Source organism: Lampris incognitus, chromosome 14, assembly GCF_029633865.1.
Source record: "Lampris incognitus isolate fLamInc1 chromosome 14, fLamInc1.hap2, whole genome shotgun sequence".
In the NCBI taxonomy this organism is placed as follows: domain Eukaryota; kingdom Metazoa; phylum Chordata; class Actinopteri; order Lampriformes; family Lampridae; genus Lampris; species Lampris incognitus.
In genome coordinates this window covers 15801646-15828222 of record NC_079224.1, presented here as the reverse complement: position 1 = coordinate 15828222, position 26577 = coordinate 15801646, and the positions used below count along the sequence as shown (strand labels likewise).

General features: G+C 47.4%; 1 protein-coding gene across 1 annotated transcript; it reads right to left on the bottom strand.

Annotated features, from left to right (window-relative positions):
* emilin2a (elastin microfibril interfacer 2a) lies at positions 1-22449 on the bottom strand. The gene is given in 13 exon segments (XM_056293100.1): positions 1-812; positions 2354-2488; positions 2950-3009; positions 4864-4911; positions 5852-6214; positions 16815-17091; positions 17094-17173; positions 17215-17706; positions 17709-17775; positions 17777-18810; positions 18920-19110; positions 21322-21447; positions 22026-22449. Coding segments are annotated over 13 exon segments (3489 nt in total). The 5' UTR covers positions 22247-22449; the 3' UTR covers positions 1-417.
* Positions 22450-26577: the final 4128 nt, after the last annotated feature.

Genomic DNA, 26577 nt, shown 5'->3' with positions numbered 1-26577 from the left:
TGGGATTTGTCATTGTTTATTGTCAAACCCGCATGACTTCATCAATAAATGACCATATATCGGTTCTCTGAGCTGGTTTGTTAAAAATAAAAAATAAACATTTAATGAAGGATGATTTATAAACATTTTTTACACAACTTTAAAATACAGTAGATACAAAAGGCATATTGGTTATCAAATATATTAGCTGCTAATATTGCTTTTATCAGTGATCTTTGGCCGCGCCTGAAAATGGCAGACGTGATGAGTTCTCGCGCAACACGGAGCGCACGTCACCTCTGCTCGTGATGGAAAACCTCATCCTCAGACAACCGAACAGCATTTTAAAATAGCTGCACTACTACAACACAACTGCTCTACACATAGGACTATACATAGCAAGTCTGTCAAAAACGATGTCGCCTCGGACATCTCTGCTCAGCTGACTGGGAGCAAACCAGTCCTCTGCCGGGGTCGGTCGGTCGGGACGGCGCCAGCTATCTTTGGGGCCTGCGGTGCGTAGAGGAAGATGGCGCTGAGGGTGGAGAGGATCTCCCTGGCTTCTGTGGTGGCGAGATGGCCTGCGGTCCTCACCAGCGCCACCCGGTCTCCCTTCCTCAGGGGCAGGATCAGGCTGAAGGACACGGAGCCCCCACAGCCGCAGCTTCCCCTGGCCGGACCCCCGTGCCTTCCGGCCCCGGGCCCCGCCGAGCTCTGCAACCTCTGCACGCTGCGATTGGACACGGACAGGACGGCCTCCACCCGGTCGCCCTGCTTCGCCGTCAGCAGACCAGAGATCAGGTAGCGGCCGTCAGTCGGTACGGTGAATATCCCTGCAGAGGAGATGCCACAGAAAGGGAAAAGTCAACGTGAAAAATTAGAGAATTACCACTCACTCAATGAACGCCATATGGAAGATATTGTAAGGTGCATGGATAAGTAGACACGGGGGTTCTCGAGTAACCCCTTAGTCGACTGGTTAACGTTGTCGCTTGCGGTGTGGGAGACACGGGTTCGCGCCCCGGCTGTGGCGACGGTCCCCCGGGCTCGCTACAATATCAAGATTAAAGCTACGGGCTTCTATGTTTAAAGTATGTGATGTAGCTGGGTAATAATTCAATATTATTGTTTATTGTCTTTCAATGGTACTGTACCACTACGAGATTTGGATATTGTCAAACCGTGATGCACAATTTTGTTGCCTAAATTAATGATAATGGGAATCTATTTCCTAAAACTTGAAAAATATGGTGTGAAATATTTGAGGGAGTATTATTTAAAAACTCCCTTTGGTTCCATATTATACTTTAACATTGCCAAACGCTCCAACCTCAGCTGGATTCTTAAACATGGTACTTGGAGTATCTGCCTACGTATACATGATATATATGAATATCATGCAAAGTGATCATCATGAAAATAATATTGTAGCGAATTCGGGGGGGGGGGGGGTAACCACAGGAACATTCGCGGCCGGGACGCGAACCCGCATTTCCTGCACCGCGGGAGACGTCGCTAACCGCTCAACTAAAGGATCAGGTTCGTTATCCAAGGACCAAGGTAACGAATTATTCATACTTTCCATTTCCATATTTTGCCGTTGTGTTGTTGAATAGTATCTTTACAATGTTTCTCCTGACCGAAGGTTTTTTTTCCCCCGCCCTTTTTCTCTCCAATTACGCTTGGCCACTCTTCCAAGCCATCCCGATCACTGCTCCACCCCCTCTGCTGATCCGGGGAGGGCTGCACGCTACCGCATGCCTCCTCCCATACATGTGGAGTCGCCAGCCGCTTCTCTTCACCTGACAGTGAGGAGTTTCACCAGGGGGGTGTAGCACGTGGGAGGATTACGCTACTCTCCCCCAGTTCCCCCTACCCCCTGAACAGGCGCCCCGACCACCGACCAGAGGAGGCGCTAGTGCAGCGACCAGGACACATACCCCACATCTGGCTTCCCACCCGCAGACACGGCCAACTGTGTCTGTAGGGACACCTGACCAAGCCGGAGGTAACACGGGGATTCGAACCGGCGATCCCCGTGTTGGCAGGCAATGGAATAGACCACCACGCTCCCCAGACACCCATAACCTTAGATTTAATTATTATTTTTTTTAAGTTTAATGCACATTGCAACATCATGGGTATTTGGAAAGATGTATTTTATACATTCTATGTCAGACTACCACTGACCATAATTCCTTGGTAAAGCATGTTTACAACCTGTTGGTAAAGCATGTTTACAGCCTGCTGGTTAAGCGTGCATCAGACCGAGCTGTTGCATCACACCCTGAGACGACACAGCACACACAACTGACTTGAGGCACCGACAGACAAACAGCGAAGACGTGAGAGTCAGTGGCCTCATCTCGCCTACCTGTGTTTGGGCTGTAGTGTCCGCCATCATTGACGAAAACCCTGTTGAAACGGATGGTGCCGAAGCCTCCGGAGAAGGGCTGCTGAGTCAGGCCGGCGGAGAAAGAGAAGGGATCTGCACCGCTGTCTAACGACACTGCAGCAGGCAACAGGAAGGGAATTACATCACATTTCTACACCCCCTCCCAACCCCCCAACTCCACCCCCACCACCACCACTACCACAGAATGTCATCCACGCCCCAAGACTGGCTGTTATTATTGTTTTTAATGAAATGGCAAGCATGGAGGATGTTGTAATAATGGTCTCTCTTACTGGTAATTTAGACTTGATGAGCTGTGTTAGCCTGTGGTGCAAGCACTCCAGATAAATATGCAAAAAAAACACCCTGCTAAACTGTTAAATTCAAACCATTTATAACTCATCTGCCAAAAATCATTCATTAATAACTCTGCATAAATCAAACACAACTCTGCATGACATGGGTGTTGATGATACAGTGTGGATGACACTTAATTAGTAGTACACTGTCTCTTCTTCTTTTTTTTCCATCCATCATTCAGATAGTTATTTCCATGTGCTCCAGAGGTGTTTTACCTGGTGACACTGCTGGAGCCTGATAAACCGGCTTCCAGGGGACCTGCACAGCTACAGGAACTGCAAGGTACATTTAAAGATCAGGTGTTAATCCGCAACGCATGTCTCAATCAATCGATCAATCAACTGATTGATCAACCAAAATGTATTTTGTGCATCACCTTTCATACAGGTTAGTGTGGTTCAAACTGTTTCCCAGTTGATCGACAAGCCGATAATAAAGCAGAGCAATTTGAGAACAAGGAAAATAAAATGGTGTTAACAGACTCGTGCCAGAGGACCTGAGGGGCTGTACTGGTGCACACAGCGGAAGACTCCATCCATCCATCCATTATCCGAACCGCTTGTCCTACTCTAAGGGTTGCAGGGATGCTGGAGCCTATCCCAGCAGTCATTGGGCGGCAGGCGGGGGAGACACCCTGGACAGGCCTCCAGGCCATCACACAGGGCCAACACATTCATACCTAGGGACAATTTAGTACGGCCAAGTCACCTGACCTACATGTCTTTGGACTGTGGGAGGAAACCGGAGCTCTTGGAGGGAACCCACACAGACACGGGGAGAACATGCAAACTCCACACAGAGGACGACCCGGGACAGTGGAAGCCTGTGAGACGCATATGCCAGTGCAAGACCACGAAGTGGTTTAAAAACAAGTAAAAGACTTTTAAATTCAGTATGGAAACTGACAGGGAGCAGATGTAGGGACTTTAAAACTGGTGTGATGTGGTCTCTCCTGGTCCTGCTCAGCAGCCCAGCTGCAGAGTTCTGCATCAGCTGTATGACACCTTCCACGTCGCTCTGCCACGTCCATCTACCTCAGGCATGTGTGTAAGTGACCTGCTAACATCTATTTCAGCATCTCTGATATATCCTCTGCGCCACTGCACTTTATCGCCTCTTATTTCGCCTGTATAGAGTCCATCCTTGTGTATACATCTGAAGATTGTTGTGTTGTAATTCTGTTAAGTACTCTGAGAGAGCCGCCAAACTGGAGTCAAACTCCACGTGTGCAGACCTACATGGCCAATAAACGTGATTCTGATTCTGAAGCTGATTGAGGACTTGTTTGAGCAGACCACGTAGGACAGCGCTACAACAGTCGAGACTGCTCGATTTTTGAGGTGATTAAAATCAGATTTGGTGACAGGCCCCACATGAGCCTTGAACTTCGGGTATTTCTGAAGGCGTTTCGCTCAAGGAAAATCCCTGGTGCAATATTTACAGCGCACGTCGGCAGTTTATTCATTAAAATGGCCTGGTTGGCAGGCAGGCAGGCAGGCTGGCAGCCTACACCCAGTGAAAGAGGGATTAAGAAAATGCACAATGCATGAAAATATAATGCGCACCAGCGACCGTGTTAAATTCAACATCAACGCCTCCAGCGCTACTCCTGCAACCTTGCCCCTCTCCGTGTCCTCCTCTGTGCAAATCAAACTAAACCCCCCCTCAACCCTCCCCACCGCCCCGACCCTCAGGGTCCCTCTGTAAGCTGGACTGAACAGACCCGATCCTGCCCTCGCCATCCTCGCAACTTTTGCACTCGGCGATGCATAATGCATGAAAACTTCACAGACAGTGAAGTTCGGTGACGTGAGACTTTCCAAGTTTGTTTCTTCAGAAGTTTCCATTTCAGTTTTCTTTTTCATTTGAATTTCATTTCTTATAATTTATTTACATATTTACATATTTACATATTATTATATTTATTAATATTTCATTATATAATTATTTATTTATTATTAAAAATGTTTAGTTTCATTTGATTTTAGTTTCAAATTTTTCTTAAACAAGTTTCCATTTCTCAAACTTGCACCAAGTTTGCACTTGGTGATGCGTCGTGCATAGAAGAGTGAGTGAAGTTTGACGCCAACTCTATAAAAATGAAACCGAGAGGCCTTCTTCTACATTACCTGGGTTGATGTGAGGGTTGAACGACACGGGTTTTGCAGGTGGGTAGCCTGTAAGACAAAAAGGATGAAAATCATGTCATCATCAGTGTCGGTGGATTCGCCATGCCGCTATGGACGACACGAATACTGACCCCAGAAGAAGAACGTCCGCCTGAGTAACAACATGCCGGCAGGGGGAACGGATTTAAAAGACCCCAGCTGAGTGTTGTTGGCTGAATGAAAAACATTACCCATGGCGGACCACGCCGCCCGCCCCGTTTGGCCTGCGCTCGTCTAAACACAGACCAAGTCTAAACACCGTGGGCCGCTTCCCCAAATTACAGCAGGAGTACAGTAGGTCGTCTCCTAAACCACACACTCGGGGCTTTTGGAAACCCGTACTCAGGCTGGGGTTGGTAACTTCAAGGCCCCGCAGGCCACGAGCTCAGAAAATCAGATTCAGGTGTGGGGAAACGTTCCCCCGAAACTGCAACGTGGCCTCACGATCTGCTGGGTTTGTGTTTCAGAGGAAAATGCAGTGAAACAACATTCGCCCGGCGTAACACCGTCGTTCATCACCTCGTCGAAGGAAAAAAACTGAAATAAACTTAAAGACTCTACCAAAAAAAAAAAAACCCCGGTGTGCTGAATTTTGAATGTGCCTTTGGAAAATCTTTTGGCTGATAGGATTAACTGATACTGTTGACACAAGCACAGTCGTGCTGATACAGCCTTTCCTCCCACGCCGGCCGACAACATCATCACTGACATTACAACAATATTAATCAGAAACTTGCATAATCCTATCACTGATCTGAAACCAGCCCCCTTCAAAGTGTGTAGTCACCGTCCTTGGTTGGCCCTGCTGCAGCTCTTATCTCTACGCATGCACTCGGACCTGTCTCACCTACAAACGACTACCTCCTGGGGTGTCCTATGTCTTCCAAGTCCAGTTTGAGTTAGCATGCTAAAGTCTAACCCATGTGTCTCCACCACTAGGACCACCCACCTGGAGCTCCAGCGAATCCTTTCACGGGCACGGACGACAAGTCCTCCGACCCCCTTCGAACCGTCACCCTTCGCGAGTAGCCAGGGGGTCCGGCCTCTCCGGTCTCCACCACCGGGATCCTAGGGACCAGGGTCAGCGTGGGCTGTCCCGGCCGTTGGGGGCTGGAGGGCTGCCGGTGTGTGTTGGGCCAGACAGGGCTGGTTGGCTGCCTGGCTGGCTGGCGGGGACTGTGAGCTGGCCTGGAGCCAGATGGCTGGTGGGGGAAAATGAGGGGGATGTGGATCTGAGGGATGTGTGTTATTCTGGGTTTGTTCTGATTCGGGTCCGGCAAAGAACTAGGCCTCTCTGGTCTTCGGGTTATTCCTAAGGGGAGAGAGAGAGGGGGAGGGGGGGCAAATGGATGTAGGGCATCAATCAGCATGTTGAATGACTCTTTACACAACACATGGACCCTTTTGTACCAACATTGCATAAACATAATAAAATGCTGTAACAGTGCAACAGAAGAACTCGACAATTTACGACTTGCTCATAAACCCTTCTTCTTTTCTTCCATGCAGACCACATCTTGCCTCCCCTCATGGATTCTCTTTTAATGACTAATATTTTGATGTCAGTCCAAATTAGACTTGGCTCAGGCTGAGCCTCCAAGCTTTTTTGTTTTGTTTTGTTTTTTTGTTTTTTTTAAGATTGCTGCCATTATTATGATTATGCATCACCTATGCCAAGCAGGCAGTCAGTGTGCATTTGGAGCAGCAAACAACTTCTAAAACTATACCACATGGCTGCTCGCCAGGCTGCTGGAGGGCACAACTCCAGTACCCGGGCCTCCGAGGTGAGACACGGCAGAGACACTGAGAGTGTGTCCTGGGGATGGATAACAAATAACATTACAGTACCTGCTTTGTGTCTCACACACACGCACACACACACACACACACACACACACACGCACGCACGCACGCACGCACGCACACACACACACACACACACACACACACACACACACACACACACACACACACACATTCTTGTACTTCTATCTTTATGAGGACCCATCGTTGCCTAAATTCATTAGCCCTTAACCTTAACCATCAGAACAACATGCCTAAACCCTTACCCGGCCCAAATTCTAACCTTAACCCTTACCCGGTCCAAATTCTAACCTTAACCCTTACCCGGTCCAAATTCTAACCTTAGCTCTTACCCGGTCCAAATTCTAACCTTAACCCTTACCCGGTCCAAATTCTAAGCTTAACCCTTACCTGATCCTAATTCTAACCTTAACCCTAAACGCCAAGTATCAACCCTAAAATTGACCATCATCTTCACTTTGCAAGAATGTCTTCACTCTGACGGTTAAAAATTCAATTTGGTTTTCACAAAGATAGAAATACAAGAACGCGCGCGTGCACACACACACACACCTCCAAATCAGCAGTCACGTTGTGTCACGTTGTTTTGCAGATGAGTAAGTGAAGAGGGTTTGGTACGTTCAATGGGTGTTTTTTTTGTTTTTTGTTCTTTTTTTGTGTGTGGATTTTTTCGTCCTTTTTCTCCCCAGTTGTATCCGGCCAATTACCCCACTCTTCCAAGTCGTCCCGGTCGCCAATATTTTTTTCCAAAGATGAATCCGGAAAGTTCCCACCCTCGGGCGCTAGGATTGGCCAGATCTGCCTGTCAGTCAACTTTCCGGATTCATCCTAGGAAAAAAAATTCTCTGTACACACAGTTCGGTCGCAGCTCCACCCCCTGCAGACTACTTCCTCCGATCACGTGGCTTCGCCTCTTTTCACCTGACGTGAGGAGTTGTGAGGAGTTTCGCCAGTCGCGTGGGAGGATCACGTCATTCCCCCCAGTTCCCCCTTCCCCTCCGAACAGCTGCACCGACCGACCAGAGGAGGCGCTAGTGCAGCGACCAGGACACATACCCACATCCGGCTTCCCCAACCAAGCCGGAGGTAACGCAGCGATTCGTGTTGGTAGGCAACGGAATAGACCGGCACGCCACCCGGGCGCCGCGTGGCCGGTTTGTTGGGAACTTGAATTCAAATATCTGCGATGTCATTAATCATGTTTTGGGGCAGGTTTGGCAGTCACAGGCTACATGCAAAAGTGTTACGCTCAGGTAATTACAAAATTTAATAAGCGTCATTGGATGTTAAGTCACCCAGTCATCAGAGAAGGGATACTTTAGACCAGGGGTCCACAACCACTGGGCCACGGACCGGCACCGGGCCGCAAGGAAACAATATCATATACAATATTCAAATAAAAGCCCGGGACCTTGTAACGCTAGGAGGCTTTTAATTTGAAACGGATACTTGAAGCGTGTACAAGGGTGTAATTTTATCACTCATTCACGTGGCGCTCGGCAGACCAATGGTAACTAACGTCATAACTCAGAGACGCACTCAGCCATCTCGCTACTAGCAGCCAGTTAGCCAGCATGAGAACCGGTAAAAACAGACGTGGCTTGAGAGTTTCTTCGGAAGAGGTAGGGGAGTTTAAAGGTCTAATGACGACGACAACGCAGAGACAGCAGAGGCCGAGACAGCAAAAAAAAGAAAGAAAGAAAGAAAGAAAGCTTCCTTCTATACGAAATATGACGAGTCGTACCTAAAATCCGGCTTTATTGCGACCGGTGACTCGCATGCTGTGGAGACAAGCTGTCCAATGAGGCAATGACGCCCCCAAAACTGCTTCGGCACCTTGAGTCCAAGCACCCTGCACTTAAAGACAAACCCGGGGAGTTCTCTGAGCGACACAACGCGAGCAAGCGGGACAGAAGCAAGCGCTGAGAGCCACCACCTCTACACATGCTGCTGCTCTGAGAGCGTCGTGCTTAGTGGCTAGGCGTGTTGCTAAGGCTACTTAATTAGTGGCTAGTTGTACTACTAAGGCTACTTAGTGGCTAGTCGTATTGCTAAGGCTACTTAGTGGCTAGTCGTATTGCTAAGGCTACTTAGTGGCTAGGCGTGTTGCTAAGGCTACTTAGTGGCTAGTCGTGTTGCTAAGGCTACTTAGTGGCTAGGCGTGTTGCTAAGGCTACTTAATTAGTGGCTAGTTGTACTACTAAGGCTACTTAGTGGCTAGTCGTATTGCTAAGGCTACTTAGTAGCTAGTCGTATTGCTAAGGCTACTTAGTGGCTAGGCGTGTTGCTAAGGCTACTTAGTGGCTAGTCGTGTTGCTAAGGCTACTTAGTGGCTAGGCGTGTTGCCACGGCTACTTAGTGGCTAGTCGTGTTGCTAAGGCTACTTAGTGGCTAGTCGTGTTGCTAAGGCTAAGAAGCCGTTCGCTATCGGCGAAGAATTGATTCTGCCTGCTGCTAAGGACATGTGCCGTGAACTGTTGGGGGAAGCTGCAGCTAACAAGGCGGCAAAGGTTCCTCTTTCAGCTACCAGTTTCAAGGAGAATTGATGATGAAATTGGTGAGTTGCAATCTTGTTATATGTATGTTATGCTAATACGAGGAAAATATGCGCTGTGTTTAATATCCAAACATTACTTTAAATGTTATGATATTATTGACTTATAAGCCTAACCTATATTCCGGTCATTATTAACCAATCCCGCCCCTCCCCCAGTCCGCCAGAGTATTGTGTATTAAACCGGTCAGCGGTGCAAAAAAAGGTTGGGGACCCCTGTTTTAGACTCAATAGGAGGCAACTTATTGATGAATTGTATTGTTACTTTAAGGTAAAGGAACATTTAGGATCAGAACCTGATGCTGTATTTGCTTTTTAATGAAAGTAATGGTTGTTGATGGGGCACGGTGGCGCAGTGGTTAGCGCGGTCACCTCACAGTAAGAAGGTCCTGGGTTCGAGCCCCGGGGTAGTCCAACCTTGAGGGTCGTCCTCTGTGTGGAGTTTGCATGTTCTCCCCGTGTCTGCATGGGTTTCCTCCGGGGGCTCCGGTTTCCTCCCACAGTCCAAAGATGTAGGTCAGGTGAATCGGCCATACTAAATTGTGTGTGTGTGTATGTGTGTGTGTGTGTGTGTGTGTGTGTGTGTGTGTGTGTGTGTGTGTGTGTGTGTGTGTGTGTGGGCCCTGTGATGGCCTGGTGGCCTTTCCAGGGTGTCTCCCCGCCTGCCATCCAATGACTGCTGGGATAGGCTCCAGCATCCCCGCAACCCTGAGGGCAGGATAAGCAGTTCGAGTAATAGATGGATGGATGGTTGTTGATGGCTGTGGGTAATCCTATCAACACGATTAGGATGACAGTATGTAGTAAACCCCTCTTTAAACTGCCTATCCTGTGTGTTAGTAAGTCACAGCAACCAATCCAAAAGTAATTGTACACAATTATATTACAGTTTCCAGTAGATTATGGTGGCGATGGCAACTTGAAGATAATGGTCCATACTGTGCAAGGTGTTATATTTCGGAAGTAATCTACCCTGTATCGGTTTTGGGAACGACAAGCACAAAGTCCATCTCCCCATGTCTTCTGGGAAAGACATTTTCCCTCTTTATCAAATAAGACTTTGTGAACCATCAAACAAACTGTCTCCACGAGCCGTTTAGAAACCCCACTTACAGTCAAAAACAAATCAAAGCTCCCGATCATGCTGCACTGAGATAAACAGGAAATCTCTTCTTCATTTCCGCCCCGTGTGTCCTTCAGGATGCTGACTGAGCGCATATTTCCCATGAGCACTCAGCCCGTGTCTCACTAAGAGGGCTACCACAAAGTCTCGCAATACACACATGCACACACGCACACACACCCCACAGGTTGGTGGTGTGAGCAAAAGCATCACCAAAAACCAGATGTTATTGCTCCCAACCAGGACTGAGTCATGATGGGGGGTGGGGGTGGGGGTGCTGGATCTATTACTCACTTTCACTCGCTTGGTGACAGTTTGTGATCGTGCGGTAAAGGAGACAGAAATGTCTCGGGCATCAAGGAATGTTCCTCTGGAGGGAAGCCGATCAACATGTGGAAAACGGTGTCAAGGTGCAGCAAAAGCACAGCAGCGTAGCACATCACAGGGTGTGGTGGTTAGAGGCACTGGAGATAATGCGCTGCACACGTTTTCACAAAGGTTTCTCACTCTGTCTCTTGCACGGCACTTAAATGAGCACATGTACACTTGTGCGTGCACGCGACGCGTGCTAAAATAGACCAACATATATTCACTGGCAAAAATGTCCTCACTCTGATGGTCAAAAATTTCAATTTGGCCCTCACAGAGATAGAAGTACAAGAATACACTCTCTCGCCCTCTAACACGTGCACACACACACATTCTTGTACTTCTATCTTTGTGAGGACACATCATTGGCTACATCATTCCCTCACCCTTAACCCTAACCTTAACCATCAGAACTACATGCCTAACCTTAACCCTTACCCCGATCCTAATCCCCCCCACCCCTCCTTTTCTCCCCAATTGTATCCGGCCAATTCCGAGCCATCCCGGTCGCTGCTCCACCTCCTCTGCCGATCTGGGGGGATGGGGGGTTGAAGACTACCACATGCCTCCTCCCATACATGTGGAGTTGCCAGCCTCTTCTTTTCACCTGACAGTGAGGAGTTTCGCCAGGGGGGACATAGCGCATGGGAGGATCGCGCTATTCCCCCAGTTCCCCCTCCCCCTCCAAACAGGTGCCCCGACCGACCAGATGAGGCGCTCGTGCGGCGACCAGGACACATACCCACATCCGGCTTCCCACCCGCAGACACGGCCAATTGTGTCTGTAGGGACACCTGACCAAGCCAGATGTAACACGGGGATTCGAACTGGCGATCCCCGTGTTGGTAGGCAACGGAATAGACCGCCACGCCATTTCGGACGCCCACCCTGATCCTAATTCTAACTTAACCCTAAACCCAAGTGCTAACCCTAAATAGAACAACATATCTTCACTTTGCAAAAAGGCCCTCTCTCTGATGGTTAAAAATTCAATTTGGTCCTCACAAAGATAGAAGTACACGAATACTCTCTCTCTCTCTCCTCCTCTCCTCTCTTCTCTCTCTCTCTCTCTCTCTCTCTCTCTCTCTCTCTCTCTCTCTCATCTCTCCTCTCTCTCTCTCTCTCTCTCTCTCCTCTCTCACTCTCTTTCTCTCTCTCATGTACGCATGCGCACACACACGCCCGCCTCCTCACCCTCCTCCTCCTCACCCCATCTCCCCTGTGTTATTAATGATGGTCGTTCACATTTTACATTGACTTTACAGACTTACGGGGCATTCCTGTTGTGATCTGAGTCCATTCTTCCCTGAAGACTTCCAGATGGGCTGCCAGGCCAAAAATGCAGACCCACCAACCCAGATAGAAACGCCCTTACCTCATCACCCCACAATACACTCTCTAGAGTGCATCGGAGTTAAATAAATTAACCCCCATCCCCCCAACACACACACACACACACACCTCATAATTTAGACGTTCCCGAATACACTCAATACTGTTTGTAGGTCAAATGGTACATTCCAACCTTCCCCAAGACGAGCAACCACCAACCAGCATTTGAAGTTCGGTTTTGCTTGCGTTGCTCGATCCCTAGAGTCATTTCATGCGACTGTCTGTCTCTCCAATACAAAGTCGGGATATTCACTTGCAAAGCATTGATCCATGAAATCAAAGCAGCAATTTTATCCCGCTTCATTGTCAAGTGCGAGTGCCTTCTTTTCTTTCTTTTTTTTTTCTTTCCCAGAAGCCTTTCTTTGAAACAGATACATGAGGGGACAGGGTGGGTGAGAAAAATAATTCCTCTGGTCTTCTTGGGAGGAGATATTTCAATCAGAAGGGAAAATTGGACGGAGAGAGAGAGAGAGAGAGAGAGAGAGAGAGAGAGAGAGAGAGAGAGAGAGAGAGAGAAGAGAGAGAGAGAGAGAGAGAGAGAGAGAGAGAGAGAGAGAGAGAGAGAGAGAGAGAGAGAGAGAGAGAGAGAGAGAGGAGAGAGAGAGAGAGAGTGAGAGAGAGGACTGGAAGAAAGGGGTAACTAGAGCTGGATGGGATCACCTCCAAAAGAGTAGAATAAAATAAAAAAAGTTGTCTGAGACTCTGATGGAAAGGTCAACGCGTCTGATTAGTCGCCTCCTGAATAAGGAAGTAAAAAAAAAAAAACTCATTACGTCCTCCGGGAGCAGAAGCATTTTCTTCATTTCCACAATCACTTACCCATCTCCATCAAACTATATTGTGCACCCGAAGGCTTTTTCTTTTTTTCCATCTCCCATCCGATTTCAAAAGGGCTTTAATCCATGTTTGGCTCTAAAATGAGGCAATAGAGCCATTATGCGGCCATGTAAAGCGGTGGTGGGAACTAATGGCACAACCCGCAATGGCAGAGTGGTCGACAGCAGCTGCTTGTCGTGGACCCGGTGCCAATAATTTGAAGCTTGAACCCTCGCATTTCCGCTCCACCAGCCAGAGTGACTAAGGCCACAGCTATTTGGCATAAATCTTTTTCGGTTATTTTATTACAACACTTAATCTGTTCACAGCCTCCCACGGGTCTTCGTTGCAACTGTGTGGTGAACATTAGGTCAAACACAGGGAGGAAGCACTTCCTTGGCTTGCTCACCACCGCGCCCACAGCCCTGGGACTTTTCACAAAGATTTTCATACGTATTCAGAGTATGCATTTTCCTTTTTCATGAACATAGCATGGAATCCCTGTGCTACCTCAGTCACGCTACCCAAAATCCCTTTTCACTGCATGGGGGCTTTCTTTGCATAAAGGCTGTCTGGTGAGTGTGAAGTGATTTCAAATATGCTGATTATGTCTCCGCTTAAAGACATCCACAGATAGAAATGATGGCTGTGAATAGCTCCGGCTTTCCGTTTTTGTTTCGTTATCACGGGGGAATAATGGCATCAAATGCAAACCCTGTTTAACATTGGTTTATAATCCCACTGCAGCGCTAGCGCAGCACTTCCTTCTGATTGCGGAGTGAAAACAAAGCTACGAGGTTCATGTAAGGTGATAAAATCAAGTAGCGGTGTTTGGGATCAACTCAGTCCATATTCGGCATACAAAGGGAGACGGGCGCACGTTACTTTTACACTCGTTATTCCTCCATAGCCACTTCATCTGTCTGCTCCACCTTTCAGTCCTCCGCACCTCCGCTCCAGCCCCTACCATGCAAGTTTCAAGTGTATCACATTTAAATGCATTTCACAGAAGGCCTCAGCACCAAAAGGGATCCAAGACGCAAATTAAATTTAAAAAAAAATCACTGGCGAGAGGATGGGGACCAATGGGAGGGGTGGGTTAAGTTCTTAGGGAGATAGAAAAGGGGAGTGAGGGGATCAGATAGGAGAAAGAGTCACTCACACATGAAAAGAGAGACAAGAAAAGAGAGACAAGAAAAGTTAAGCCAGCTGCAGACAGAAGCAGTAGTCACTAGGGAGACATTGACAGACTGTATAAATGTGACTCCAGACACTCCATCAGACCAGATGAAAAGTTTGGACATGGGCGGGCGGGCAGGCGGGCGGGGGGGGGGGGGGGACGAGGATTCAAAGCACAACTGTTGTGTGACTTTCGTTGTGATACGGGATCATCGTCATAAGTTTGCAACTGGAAGTGGGTCTCATGCTTCCTGCACATTTTCAACTGAGCGGCTAACGTTACGTATTATTTATACCGTATCCTGATTGGGCGCCAAACGTTGATATTGTAAAAATGGATGCTCTTGCTCCGGTTCAACAGAGCTAAAGTTAGCTTGTCTGAATCGTGTCTCTGGCTAACTAACAACCCGAAAAGCAAGCTTGACACATCAGAAACACTTGTGTAAACTAAAGGAGATCGAGCATGTCTGCTTGCATCCATTGATGATGAGGCGTTTCTGTGAAAACTTGCCTCAAGTGAAACCACAAGGGCGATACCAACTGACAGAACACGAGGGAGAGGCCAAGAGAGAATAATGGTGGGCTGCAGAATGTTTTTTCTGTCTTCCAACCACAAAGCATTTCAGTCCGGAGCGCAAAAAAAACCAAAACCAAACTTATGAATAAAGAAAACGGCTATGCCACATACAGGCTAAGTGATCGTGCAAATTGATATCCAGTCGCTAACTAAGCAAAAGCTAACGTTTCTGTTTCATTCTGCCCTGTCTTTACACTATACAGAATGGACGCTCAAAACATTTTTAGCCGCTTACACTATTTATTAACTCCGTCACAGCTTCACATACATGGCATAACAAACACTAACACTACGCTTCACAAGTGTCCCACTCTAAAACAGTCCGTGTGGAAACAAGCATCATATAACAATACTATTGTTAGGGTTTCATGATTGACCCGCGTGGTTACACACCTGTCTTGCCATGTAGGAAATTTAACTCCAAAATGCATTTTAATATATCAAAATTGTCTAATGCCATTTTTTTTCCATTACGGTGTAGCAGCGGTGAGTGAGTGAACAGCTAGGTTCCTGAGGTGCTTCGCATCTAAAAACATTAACGGAGTCTACCTCCTTCGCGGGGGTAGGGGGACTACTTCGCACAAGGGGGGGGGGCGTGATGAGAGAGGGGCTCGGCACGCCATATAGCTTTGACAGTCGGCCAAGTGCTGTGCGAATAAAGCGAGGCACCAGATCCCAGTCATGACATCACAGTTGAGGGCAGTGTAACAGCAGATGGTCCTGGGTGTGGAGCGCTGCCTCTCCCCTCTCCATCAAGACTGGCTCCAGCAGTGAGTCAGGGCCCTTAATGAGGACCAGACTCCACACAAGGCTGAGGTCACCCTACGGGAATCTCAGGAAGTTTATGCATATACGTGTGTATGTGTGAGTCTGTGTGTGTTTTTTTTTGGGGGGGGGTGCATATGTGTGTGTGTGGGGGGGGGTGTTACCAATAGGCTGTGTGTTTACGTTGTGTTTACATACTTATGTGTGAGTGTGTCTGTGTGTTTACCTGCTTAGGTCTGTTTATGTGCACTTAGTGTGTGTGTGTGTGTGTGTGTGTGTGTGTGTGCGTGCGTGCGTGCGCACGTGTGCGTGTGTGCACGTGTCGAAGAGACTGTGTCTGAGGTCTAATCCAATTCTCTGTTATGCGATGGGAAACTGGGCGTGTGAATGAAGACCACACAACTAAAGGATTTAGAAAGCAAGTGACCATGCTTCGCTGTCCGACCATTTAACATATGGGAGCAATGAGGCACAAAACTCTTAATTATTACTGGGGGTGTGTGGAGTGAGAGCGGGACAAAAGAAAAAAAATAGCTCAACGAGAGAAATCCCAGGTAAGCTTTCCATTTAATATAAGGAATGATTAGCGTAGCCAGACTGTCTGTCAACTACAGCAGATTTCCATATGTGGGCCTCATTGTGCCTGTGAATATTGAATGACACACTGAAAGAATGCATATGAGGCCCAGCGAGCTTGCCATGTCCCCCTTTTTCCTGGAGATACCCCGGGGCCTTAAGGAGGGGTTGATTTCCCCTCCTCAAACTCCATGTAAAACCAACTACATGACTTTAAGCAAGCGGATATATGCTAGTCTAGATATTGGTTCACACTCAGTCCCATATGAGTTTTCAGGCTATCACTTAGTCACAGTTTGTGTGTTTATATTGTATGTTTGTCATGCAAGATAGACACATATACAGAAACTTAAAAAGAAAGCTATAAGAGTGTATGTAGTCCACATTTCTCTATCCATTCGCTTTTGCTTGATTGCCTATGCCTGGCTGATGACACGATTACAGGAATTTGACCAGTTGAATCACAACAGAGAACCATAAAATACTTACATGGTTTACCAGCACGAAATCTGTATCTCATTACTGTAATAAAGGATGACTTAAACCTACTTGGATCATATACTGATGAATCCTTCTTATCCTGGCAACATGCTCAAGCTTACGTCAAATAAATATTGATAAATATGGCCTGTGAGTCAAGGTCTCATAGGCCCTTGGATAATCTCTCGTTTCTTTTCCAGTGACGTCAACACAGACCATTACCAAGACCTTCCCATCATCATCGGGGTGTGGCTTACCTGGCTCTTTGGCAGCAGTGTCCTTGGCAACCTGCTTTGCCATCGCAGTGAGCTGCTTCTGGAAGCTCTGCAAGGAGCTCTGTAGTGATCTGATGTCGCTGGTGTGAGTCCCCACGGTGGCGTTCATCCCGTGAACCCGGTCCCTCAGACCGGCAACATGCCTCTCAAGCTCATCCTTTCTTTCAACACCAGCAGACATTTCATCCATCGTTCCGCACACCTTTTCAAGTCTGGTCACACGTCCATCTACAGCCGAAATTTTGTCCGTGACACCTGGGTTGTTCTCTCACATCGGCTCAGTTCAGATGACATCTGATTGCTGAGAGTATCGAGTCTGTTCCTAAGCTCCCCCCATTTGGCTGTTGGTTACTGCTGACTGATCAGTGGATACTGTACCAGCAGATGCCCCCTTTCCCCAAACTTGAGTCCTGTGCTGGTCTGCCTGCCTGGCAGCATGTTGTGTTCACTCTCTGAAGATCCAGGGTGTATTTGCTGAGCGAGTCACCCAACTCTTTAACAGCACCAGCCAGGCCAATCACATTGTCTTGGAGATTGACTAATCCCTTTTGAAAGTCCTCCATGGTCTTGGCACTTCTCTGGTGTCCAACTGACTCCCTGTTGATAAAATCTTCTAGTTGCTTCAGCTTGTCTGAGTTGCTATTGACGTCTGAGTTGAGAACATCCACGTCATCCTACACCAGTTGTAGATCCTTCATGATGTTTTTCAGATTGTCTGATATAGGAGGAGAACTGTCTGTACTTACAGCACCTTCTGTACTTGTACATCCTGCAGAGCACAAATCTCCAACAGCGTTGACCTTGTCCTCCAAGCCTTGGAGGAGGAACTTGTTTTGGTTGACTTCTGCCTGGATGGCATCCATGGAGTCCCCAACATCCCAGGGAATGAGTTATTGCTTATTTCCACCAGCATGTTGGTGAACTGGTCTTCCATGTTGTTCAGGACGCTCATCCAGTGTCTGCTGAAGTGCTGCTACTTTGTCTGCAATCGTATGTGTCAGTTTTTCTTCTATATAGAACAATTGAAGCTCTGAATTTTGCTCTGTGATGTTTATGCGTGTCTCTAGCTCCTCAATGAGTGGGCCATACTCATCATCCAGCTGAGGTGCCGACAGGTGGGCCAGCTCGTTGTCAATGCGAACGTTCAGGGTGCGGTGAGCTTCTGCAATGCGGCCAATCTCACGCCACAAGTCTTTGTAGTCGCTGCGATCCACTTCCTGTTTGGATGGATCAGTCTGTCTTTGAGTCCGTATAGGTCCGTCTGCAGCAACCATGTCCAGACGCAGCTCCCTGATCTCCTTCCTGAGGTCTGCCTCTTTGGTGTCCACCAGCTTGGACAGGCTGACCAGGCCTTGATCGTGACCCTCTTCACAGGTCTTTTGTAGGGTCTGGATTGTGTCATTGCAGGAGCTTTGCAACTTGTTCATATGTTCCTCCACACTCTGATCTAGCTCCTTCTTAAGCTTCTCAAGCTTATTATCAATGTAGGTCTGAAGAACATCAAGGTCAGTGGGAGCACTACCTTCCACCATGGCTGGAGCCTGAGATTGTGAGGCATCCATTAGCAACCTGATTTGCCCCTCATGGCTTGTCACTGTTCCTCTTAGTTCTTCCAAAGCTTCATCTTTGCTCTTTAGGGCATTGCTCAAGTCATCCAACCTGGCCAATATGTTTTCTACTCCCCTGTCCCCACCTAACCCAGCTCTAGTAGTTTGGTGACCATCTAGCACAGCTGGGCTCTCCTCCATGCCTGTAGACATGCCACTGTCTGGCGGCCGCATATTGTTGAGGAGAGTAACCAGCATCTTGTTGGTGTCCTCCTGCAAGTCTGTGCGGAGGTTGGCAGTTAACCCTGTCAAAGCTGTCTGGAGGTCCAGGACTGTCTGAGAGAGGCGCTGAACTTCACCCTCCAGAAGACGCACCTTATCTGTCCCACTGTGTCTCACTTCATGGTGCCCTGTCTCTCTCCGCTCTGGCCCTGTAATTGAAGATTACAAATTTTTCTATCGTTAAATTTCTAAATAGGAATAATTAAATGTTGCCACAATGATAAGCCTTTGAGTCAGTGTAGAGGTTTTGTGTCTTACTCTGGGTATGTCTGGTGGTATAGCCAAGATTGGGCTGGAGGTAAGGTTGTGTTCCCTGCACAGTTTGTTGTTTGGGAGATGTTTTCAAATCTTTACAGTCTGGTCCTTGGTGACCAGGGCAGCATCTCCATTCTAACTCTGTGACAGTCTTGAAGGCAATTTTATATGTAGGTCGAAACCGAGTTTTAAACCTGTAATATAAGACATATTTTTCAATAAAACCAAATTTTGAAAATCTATATTTTTAACACCAAAATAAAAAAGGATGATTTAGATGAATATCCGCAACAGACCCATGCGTATAGCAGGTTATTCTAAAAAAAGATAAATCATACAAAAGAACATTTTACTCCTTCATACTGCAGCTGCTCTGGGTTTATGTAAGCCATTGCCAAGAGTATTTCAACTTTCTAGCCAAGAAAAAGCATTTCTGAAGAAACAATAGATGACATCACTTCCCCAAAGGCAGGGTCAAGTCACGTGTAACATCTGGAAATTTGATTATGCTTGAAAAAAATTGCCATTTTTTCCCCTTCAGGTTCCAACCGGCACCCATATAGGTAATATTGTACTGGCTTGTCTAAATAAAACAAACAAACAAACAAACAAACAAACAAAACAAAAAGACAAACAATAAACAATGGATGTATGGGGAAATGGTAAAATTTAAGGCGACAGCATTTATAATTTCAGCATATCTAAAATGTTTTAAAAGCTTATCCCAACACTGACTAAATTCAACACTGTATAGCAGAGTTTAGTGATGGGGAAATGAGGTCTGAGGCCTTTTCACTGTCACGTGGAAACTTGGAAGGTTCGTCTCTGTGACTGAGTTGTCGTTTTCCAAGAGTATTTTTCCACAGCGTAATACCTCTTCAAATTCTTTTTGTCTCTCAGGAGATTAAAGTGCTACATCAAATCCCTGATATCACCGGATTAAAATTAAATGCCAAGTCATCTGAAAGCATATCTGACAACTCATCAGCAATTTACAGCTGATCAGCTCTCATGTCATAGATCACTCTATCATGTCTGTCATTCACATCCTCCAACTATATTACACTATGAGGGGAATATACTTTGTTTCCTCTAAATGTTTTGAGTAGTTTGGGGGTAAAACTACATTCAGTAGCTTGAATGTAATACTTTATCACATCAGGATGATATGCAATGTCATCCCTGCTGAAAAAACAAAACAAAAAACCTCAGAATATGGATGGTTTCCAGTAGAGGAAACCGTCAAGTTTGTTTATGGACACTGATCTAATGGTTTTAATGGTTTCCATCAGAAACCATTTACCTTATCTTGATGGTTTCCCATGCAGCACAAAATGGTTGTTGGTGGTTACCTTGATGGTTTCCCATGCAGCACAAAATGGTTGTTGGTGGTTACCCCCCTTTTCTCCCCAATTGTATCCGGCCAATTACCCGACTCCTCCGAGCCGTCCCGGTCGCTGCTCCACCCCCTCTGCCCATCTGGGGAGGGCTGCAGACTACCACATGCCTCCTCCGATACATGTGGAGTCGCCAGCCGCTTCATTTCCCCTGATAGTGAGGAGTTTCGCCAGGGGGACATAGCGCGTGGGGGGGGATCACGCTACTACTCCCCCCCCCAACAGGCGGCCCGACCGACCAGAGGAAGCGCTAGAGCAGCTACCAGGACACATACCCACATCCGGCTTACCACCTGCAGACATGGCCAATTGTGTCTGTAGGGACTCCCAACCAAGCCGGAGGTAACACGGGGATTCGAACAGGCGATCCCCGTGTTGGTAGGCAACGGAATAGACCGCCACGCCACCCGGACACCCCAGGGTGGTGGTTTCAAATAGAGCACAACATGCTCTGATTAGACGTACCAGTACAGACCATTACATACCATCAAAACCATTACAATTTCCAGTAAAGAACCATTACAACATCAGAAAATGCTCAAATGGTTTTTGATTATTTTTTCAGCAGGGCACAGACATCAAATGTAAGAAGGGATAACGTAACAATGCACCCTGTAATGTCAAATTCCGTATGCCCAAAAGAATATGTTTCCAAATGTCTGTGGCGAATATGTGGGAAGCATCTTTTCTTTTCTTTTCTTTTCTTTTTTCTTTTACTATCAGTGGGTTATCTGTTTTTGGTTATTTTAGATTAGCGACACAGTTTTACAAACTTTGTTTGCAAAACTGCATTGATAATCTAAAAAACAGTGAAAACAAATCAAGTCAAACAATCTTGATGTTTCTATTTCCTCCCGTGAAATGGAAACGTGAACGATCAAGGACAGGTTGCAGTGAACGCATGCGCGTTCCCGCGCGGCCGCGGACGTATGGGATGCACATTGTTTTGGGGATGCAAAGTTTGTCATCGCAACCGTCCACCCAATGCCTTGCTCCAGGGACGCTTACGTCACTTGTTGCTCACAGTCCGGCTGGTAGGCGGGGCAGGGAGCCAGCACCGGCTCCTCCAAACTCTCCACTCCTCCCTGGACGGCGCAACTCACGTTCCTGTGCACCACATAGGCACACCAATTCCTGCCAGGACAGAAACAAGTCCCACAGATAAGTCTCCCAGTCGTAGATATGGAACGTTACCCACATTTTCATCCATCCAATAGGGGGCTATTTTAAGTTTCTGCCTTGGCCATTTCGTTTGTGTGGAGAAACACAATCGTGCGTTAATGGTGTTGGCTATACATGAGAGATGGGGGGGGGGGGGTATCGCATTTGACAAGATGGGGAAAAACTCGAGCCGGGTTTAGCCACAGACTGATAAAGACGCTGCTAATGCGGCGGTCACATAGACTACTGGGTAACCGGAGCAGTCTCGGCACTACACAACCACTATTATTCTGTTCAGGGGAATTGTTCAGGGACCCATTACAGTTTATGGTTTGTTCTTGCGTTTGAATTCAAGTTGGTCCCAAAAACAAAAAAATCAGACATGCCGCTCAGACACGAGGATAAAGAAGGATTCACGACTCTATTCAGTAGGACACATCCTGGTGGCACGGCCCTTCTCTTGCTTATAAAGCTATAGTATGGCCAGCATAGGGCCCTTGTCGTAAACCGATATATAATAGAGAGAGGGGGAAAAAAGGGGGGATTCTTACCTATTTCTGTGTCTGTGCACCACTCCAGTGTATGCAGACTGCTGAAACAAGTCATAAGAGGACGAAGAGCCGTCAGTGAATGGGAAGTTCAGAAATAATAGGAAAATTGTCCACTGCCATTCCTTCTCCCTTTGCCTGCTACACATTCTCGACAACTCTCTGAAATAATAAATACACCGAAGAAAGAGGGAAGGGAAGGGAGACGGCCGGGCTGAGATCATGTGCGCTGCGAGGAGAACATCGGTGCCCTCTTGAGTGATCAAACTCCAGCTCAACTTTTGGGGAAGTGCAGAAATCACTCGCAACTCCCCTGGAGTGACGTTAGGGGCCTGCTACACACCCTTTCCCCCGGATCATTTGGAGAGGAGCGCACTGGCCGTGCGCAAGGCTGGCGCTCCGTATATCCGCTAGCCTGCCCTCGTCGTGAAAACCTAACGACTGGTTGTTTCCACGACTCCCTTTTGCTTGCATCATTTTCCTGCTTCCAGACGGTCATTTATTGGGAGGCACGCTCGGTGTCGGCCAATTTAAACATCACTACACACGCACAATACGACCACCCGATTACTTCTTTGTCAGTCAACATGTTCCCTGTATAATTTACGCCACTTACACCTCACTTATTCATGACAGGGGACCGGCTAATTCCCTTTTTGAAGAACCAACACGGCATTGCGCAGCATTGTTAAGGGAGGACGTGCCTGTGCGATACGCTGATCACGGTTTATGTGTCATTTGCATTCGGTCCGCCGTTATCTGCGACTCCGCAGCATAGCGAGGCACCTCCCATTCCTGTGCAATTAACGCAATCTGCTGAGCAGTGTCTTGCAGCAGCGCGTTTAACGTCACAATAGTTTCAGTTCAAAAACACTCGGTCGCAGACAGCTATTGTCGGTGGCGAGGCGCAGCGAGGAAATGTGCAATGAGCCAGAGTTTCCATGCAAGCCGCTGCGCTGCTGTGAACGGATTCATTTCTGCAAGAGTCGAGCTCGACTCATTTCCCCTGTTGCCGCTGCTGGAGCAGAGGGAGGGAGGGAGGGAGGGAGAGAGAGAGAGAGAGAGAGAGAGAGAGAGAGAGAGAGAGAGAGAGAGAGAGAGAGAGAGAGAGAGAGAGAGAGAGAGAGAGAGAGAGAGAGAGAGAGAGACAGACAGACAGACAGACAGACAGAGGGACAGACAGAGAGAGAGAGAGAGAGAGAGAGAGAGAGAGAGAGAGAGAGAGAGAGAGAGAGAGAGAGAGAGAGAGAGAGAAACGTTGAATAAGAGTTGGAAAGAAATGAAGGGAGGCGCAAGACGGACTGAACAGAGGCTGCCAAGTGGGTTAAGGGAGAATGATTGAGAGGGATGCTGTATCATCAAGGGAGACGTAAACACAGTCAGCGAGACGCATATATGCTCTCTCTCTCTCTCTCTCACACACACACACACACACACACACACGGTTGCTTTTCTATATTTGTGAGGGCCCCCATTGACTATAGTCATTCCCTAGCCCCTAACCTTAACCATCAGAACTACATGCCCCTAACCTTAACCTAACCCCTAACCTTGACCTAATGCTAATTCTAATTTTAACCCTAAACCCAAATACTAGCCCTAAAATAGACCCCCGAAGAAGAGAGGAGCGCCCAAAATATCCTCAAATCTGACGGTTAAAAAGTCTAATTCATCTTCACAAATATGGCTTAATGTAGCTGAATAAGAGCACGCGCACGCACGCACGCGCGCATCTTTGAAGACTGGAAAAGGAGCCCACCTCACTGAACAAAATGATTTTGTCTGAGATGCTCTCAGACCAGAGATAGCCTTTCTTAAAATAGGACTGCACTTTTTCATCATGCATTGTGGAGCGGATCCTCGGCCAAGTGAGAGATGATGGGATGGCTTATGTAAGTCGACATTTCTGCCCGGGCTGATTTCTACGCATCTCTTTGTGTTTCCTCCACTTGAGCAAAGTGACGTCCAGACCCGACCCTCCCTCGCAGAACCGCCGTAACTAAATTCGATTATTCATATTTACTTATATAATTCCTACGAATTCATCAGCCTGTTGCCCCCTGTCTATTTCTGTCTCAGATAGCCTCAGATGGGCACCTTGCAACGTTGTTTAGAAAGGCGCGATATAACTAAAGTTTATTATTATTATTATTTCCTTTTTTTACCTCGACACTGCTTTCCACATGCCATGTCTCTCATAAGCATACAAGCAGGCAAAAATAAAAGTCTTGAGGTTTCAAGAGACTCAAAACGTGTGACATTTTAATGCAGTCTGATTTGAGTCCAGCAGAGGGCAGCACAGCAAAAGAAAAGACAGCGCCAGGTCCTAGCTTGTAGTCATTCCATTTCCATTCAGTTCGTGTTGGGGGGTGGGGTGGACAATTAATTATTGAGGCAGTGTGAGCATCTGAATTTCTCAAAGTCCGTCCCATTGCTATGCTATGCCCATAACCAAACATACTTTGAAACACGCTCAGATTTCATTTCCCCCTCTTTATTGGATTTTATTGGATTTCTCTCACTGAATGATAATCAAGCGAAGATGATACCCTGAGACTGCATTTGGATATGATAGTTTATTATAGCATACTGTTGATTCTGTTTTGCCAGTATCTCTAATATGAATGATGGCACCTAGGACAATTATAGCCATTCAGCCAGTATTCAGTAGTGTAATTGCAGATGGAGTGCTCTCTCCTTCCCTGCCAGTTAGAGTAATCATTTGCCATGCTTGACATTATCTAGGCACACAGCTCCTCATTGTGAGTTCAGCTATTCAGCTCTGCGCCCCCTTAACCAAGTTAAAAGTAGAAAATGACTTCATATATGCATATGTAATCTTCCACTGACATTTATGCATACCGGGAAGTGAGGCAAGGCACAGTTAAAAGTAAATTCTAGCCTTATGTTTTAGTTCAGGTATAAAAATAAACACACCGACTTCAGATGGTTTCCCGTTTCGTTTCATTCCAGCCTCCTTTGATCTACCACGCTTTGAATTTTTATTTTATTTTATTTTTTTTTTGGAAATGGAGTGAACGACGTGGAATAAACCGAATTTGATCAGATTTGATCTTCTACCATGCACTTTTCATGGAGACCTGAATATCTTTTCTTCTTCTCAGATCCGTCCTCACCTTGACTGCTTGTACAGGGACGTTCTAATGTATGCGCTCCTATTGACACCCTGCGAAGCGGCGACCTTGATCTTTATTTTAACTCATAATAAACACGCCCGTCCTCCGCGGGGGTGTTCAGCGCTGTCACTTAGCAACGCCCCGACAAAGGCTTTTCTGTAGGGGCACCGGGACCTGTTTGTGACCGTATTGCAGAGCACTTCCTCTGCCTCCGCGCCTCCGTGCCTAGCTTTCCAGCATGAGGATCCAGTTCCACTTTGCTGCAGCTAAACTCCCCGCCATGCCGTTTCCATTATGAGCATGGATTTTTTTATTGGGGGGGGGCGAGGTGGTGGGATGGGGTGTGGCCCTCACCTGGCGTAATCCTTAACAAAGCCAGCGTTGTTGCCATTATCCTTCTACGTGTGCCCCCCCTGAGAGAAGAAGTGAGCGCGCGGGTGCTGCGGAGACCTCTTCCATTTGGCAAACGTCAGCGATGCGCCACCACGCGCGTCCTATCATGATGCTGCTTCACGTACCCCGGGTGACTCACGCGCATGAAGCCGCCTCTTTGGAAACTGCCTACAAGAGCGCTTCTCAAAGTGGGGTCAGGGGACCTTCAGCGGTTCATGACGGGGAGGCGGCGGCGGCGGCGGGGTGGGGTGGGGTAATTTCATCGGTTTTTTTTTTAAATTGTCATCTCTGTCACATACTATACGTCGCCGTCCGTACTTACGCTGATAGAGTGTTTTAATGTGTCCTGGGCTCAGGGTCCTTGGCCTGACGTGCAGCGACGCTTTAGTTAAGGGCATTGAGTACACTGGGTGTGAAAGAGCAGGAAAATAACGTTTGAGGTTCTGTTACCCACATTCAAAAGGTTCACGCATACACACGTGTGGACGCGCGCACATGTACAAACATGCGCGCGCGCGCGTGCACAGACCGCAGCATCACTGAGTAGTGCTCGACTCCAGGAGCACTTGTTGCGTGCTGGTTGTTTTGCATGGGTAGGGTTGCAAACGCACGCACGCACACACGCACGCACGCAGGCACACACGTGCGCGCGCACACGTTTTGCGGTATCATGAGTTAGATTAACGCTCCAGCAGCAGCGCTGTTGCACAGGGTTGTTTTGTCACACCCACTCTCGGCACCCTCTAAATGTTTGTGAGTTTTACAGGAAGCAGAAACAGCGATAGCTTAGAGAAAAGTGTCTGAAAAACTTTTAAATCGTCTTCAGTTTCGTTTCTTTTTCGCCTCCACAGGAACAAAGACGAGGCCAGACAGACTGGTGTCGCGGCCTCCTCCCTGCTTTCTGATCGTGGAGCCATTAAGAACATCTCAGTATAATTAGTCGGCTCTCCTCGTGGTGTGCGATACTTGCATCTGTCGCGGTGTAGTCGGATTTATTTTTGCAATTTGTTGATTGTCACAACACT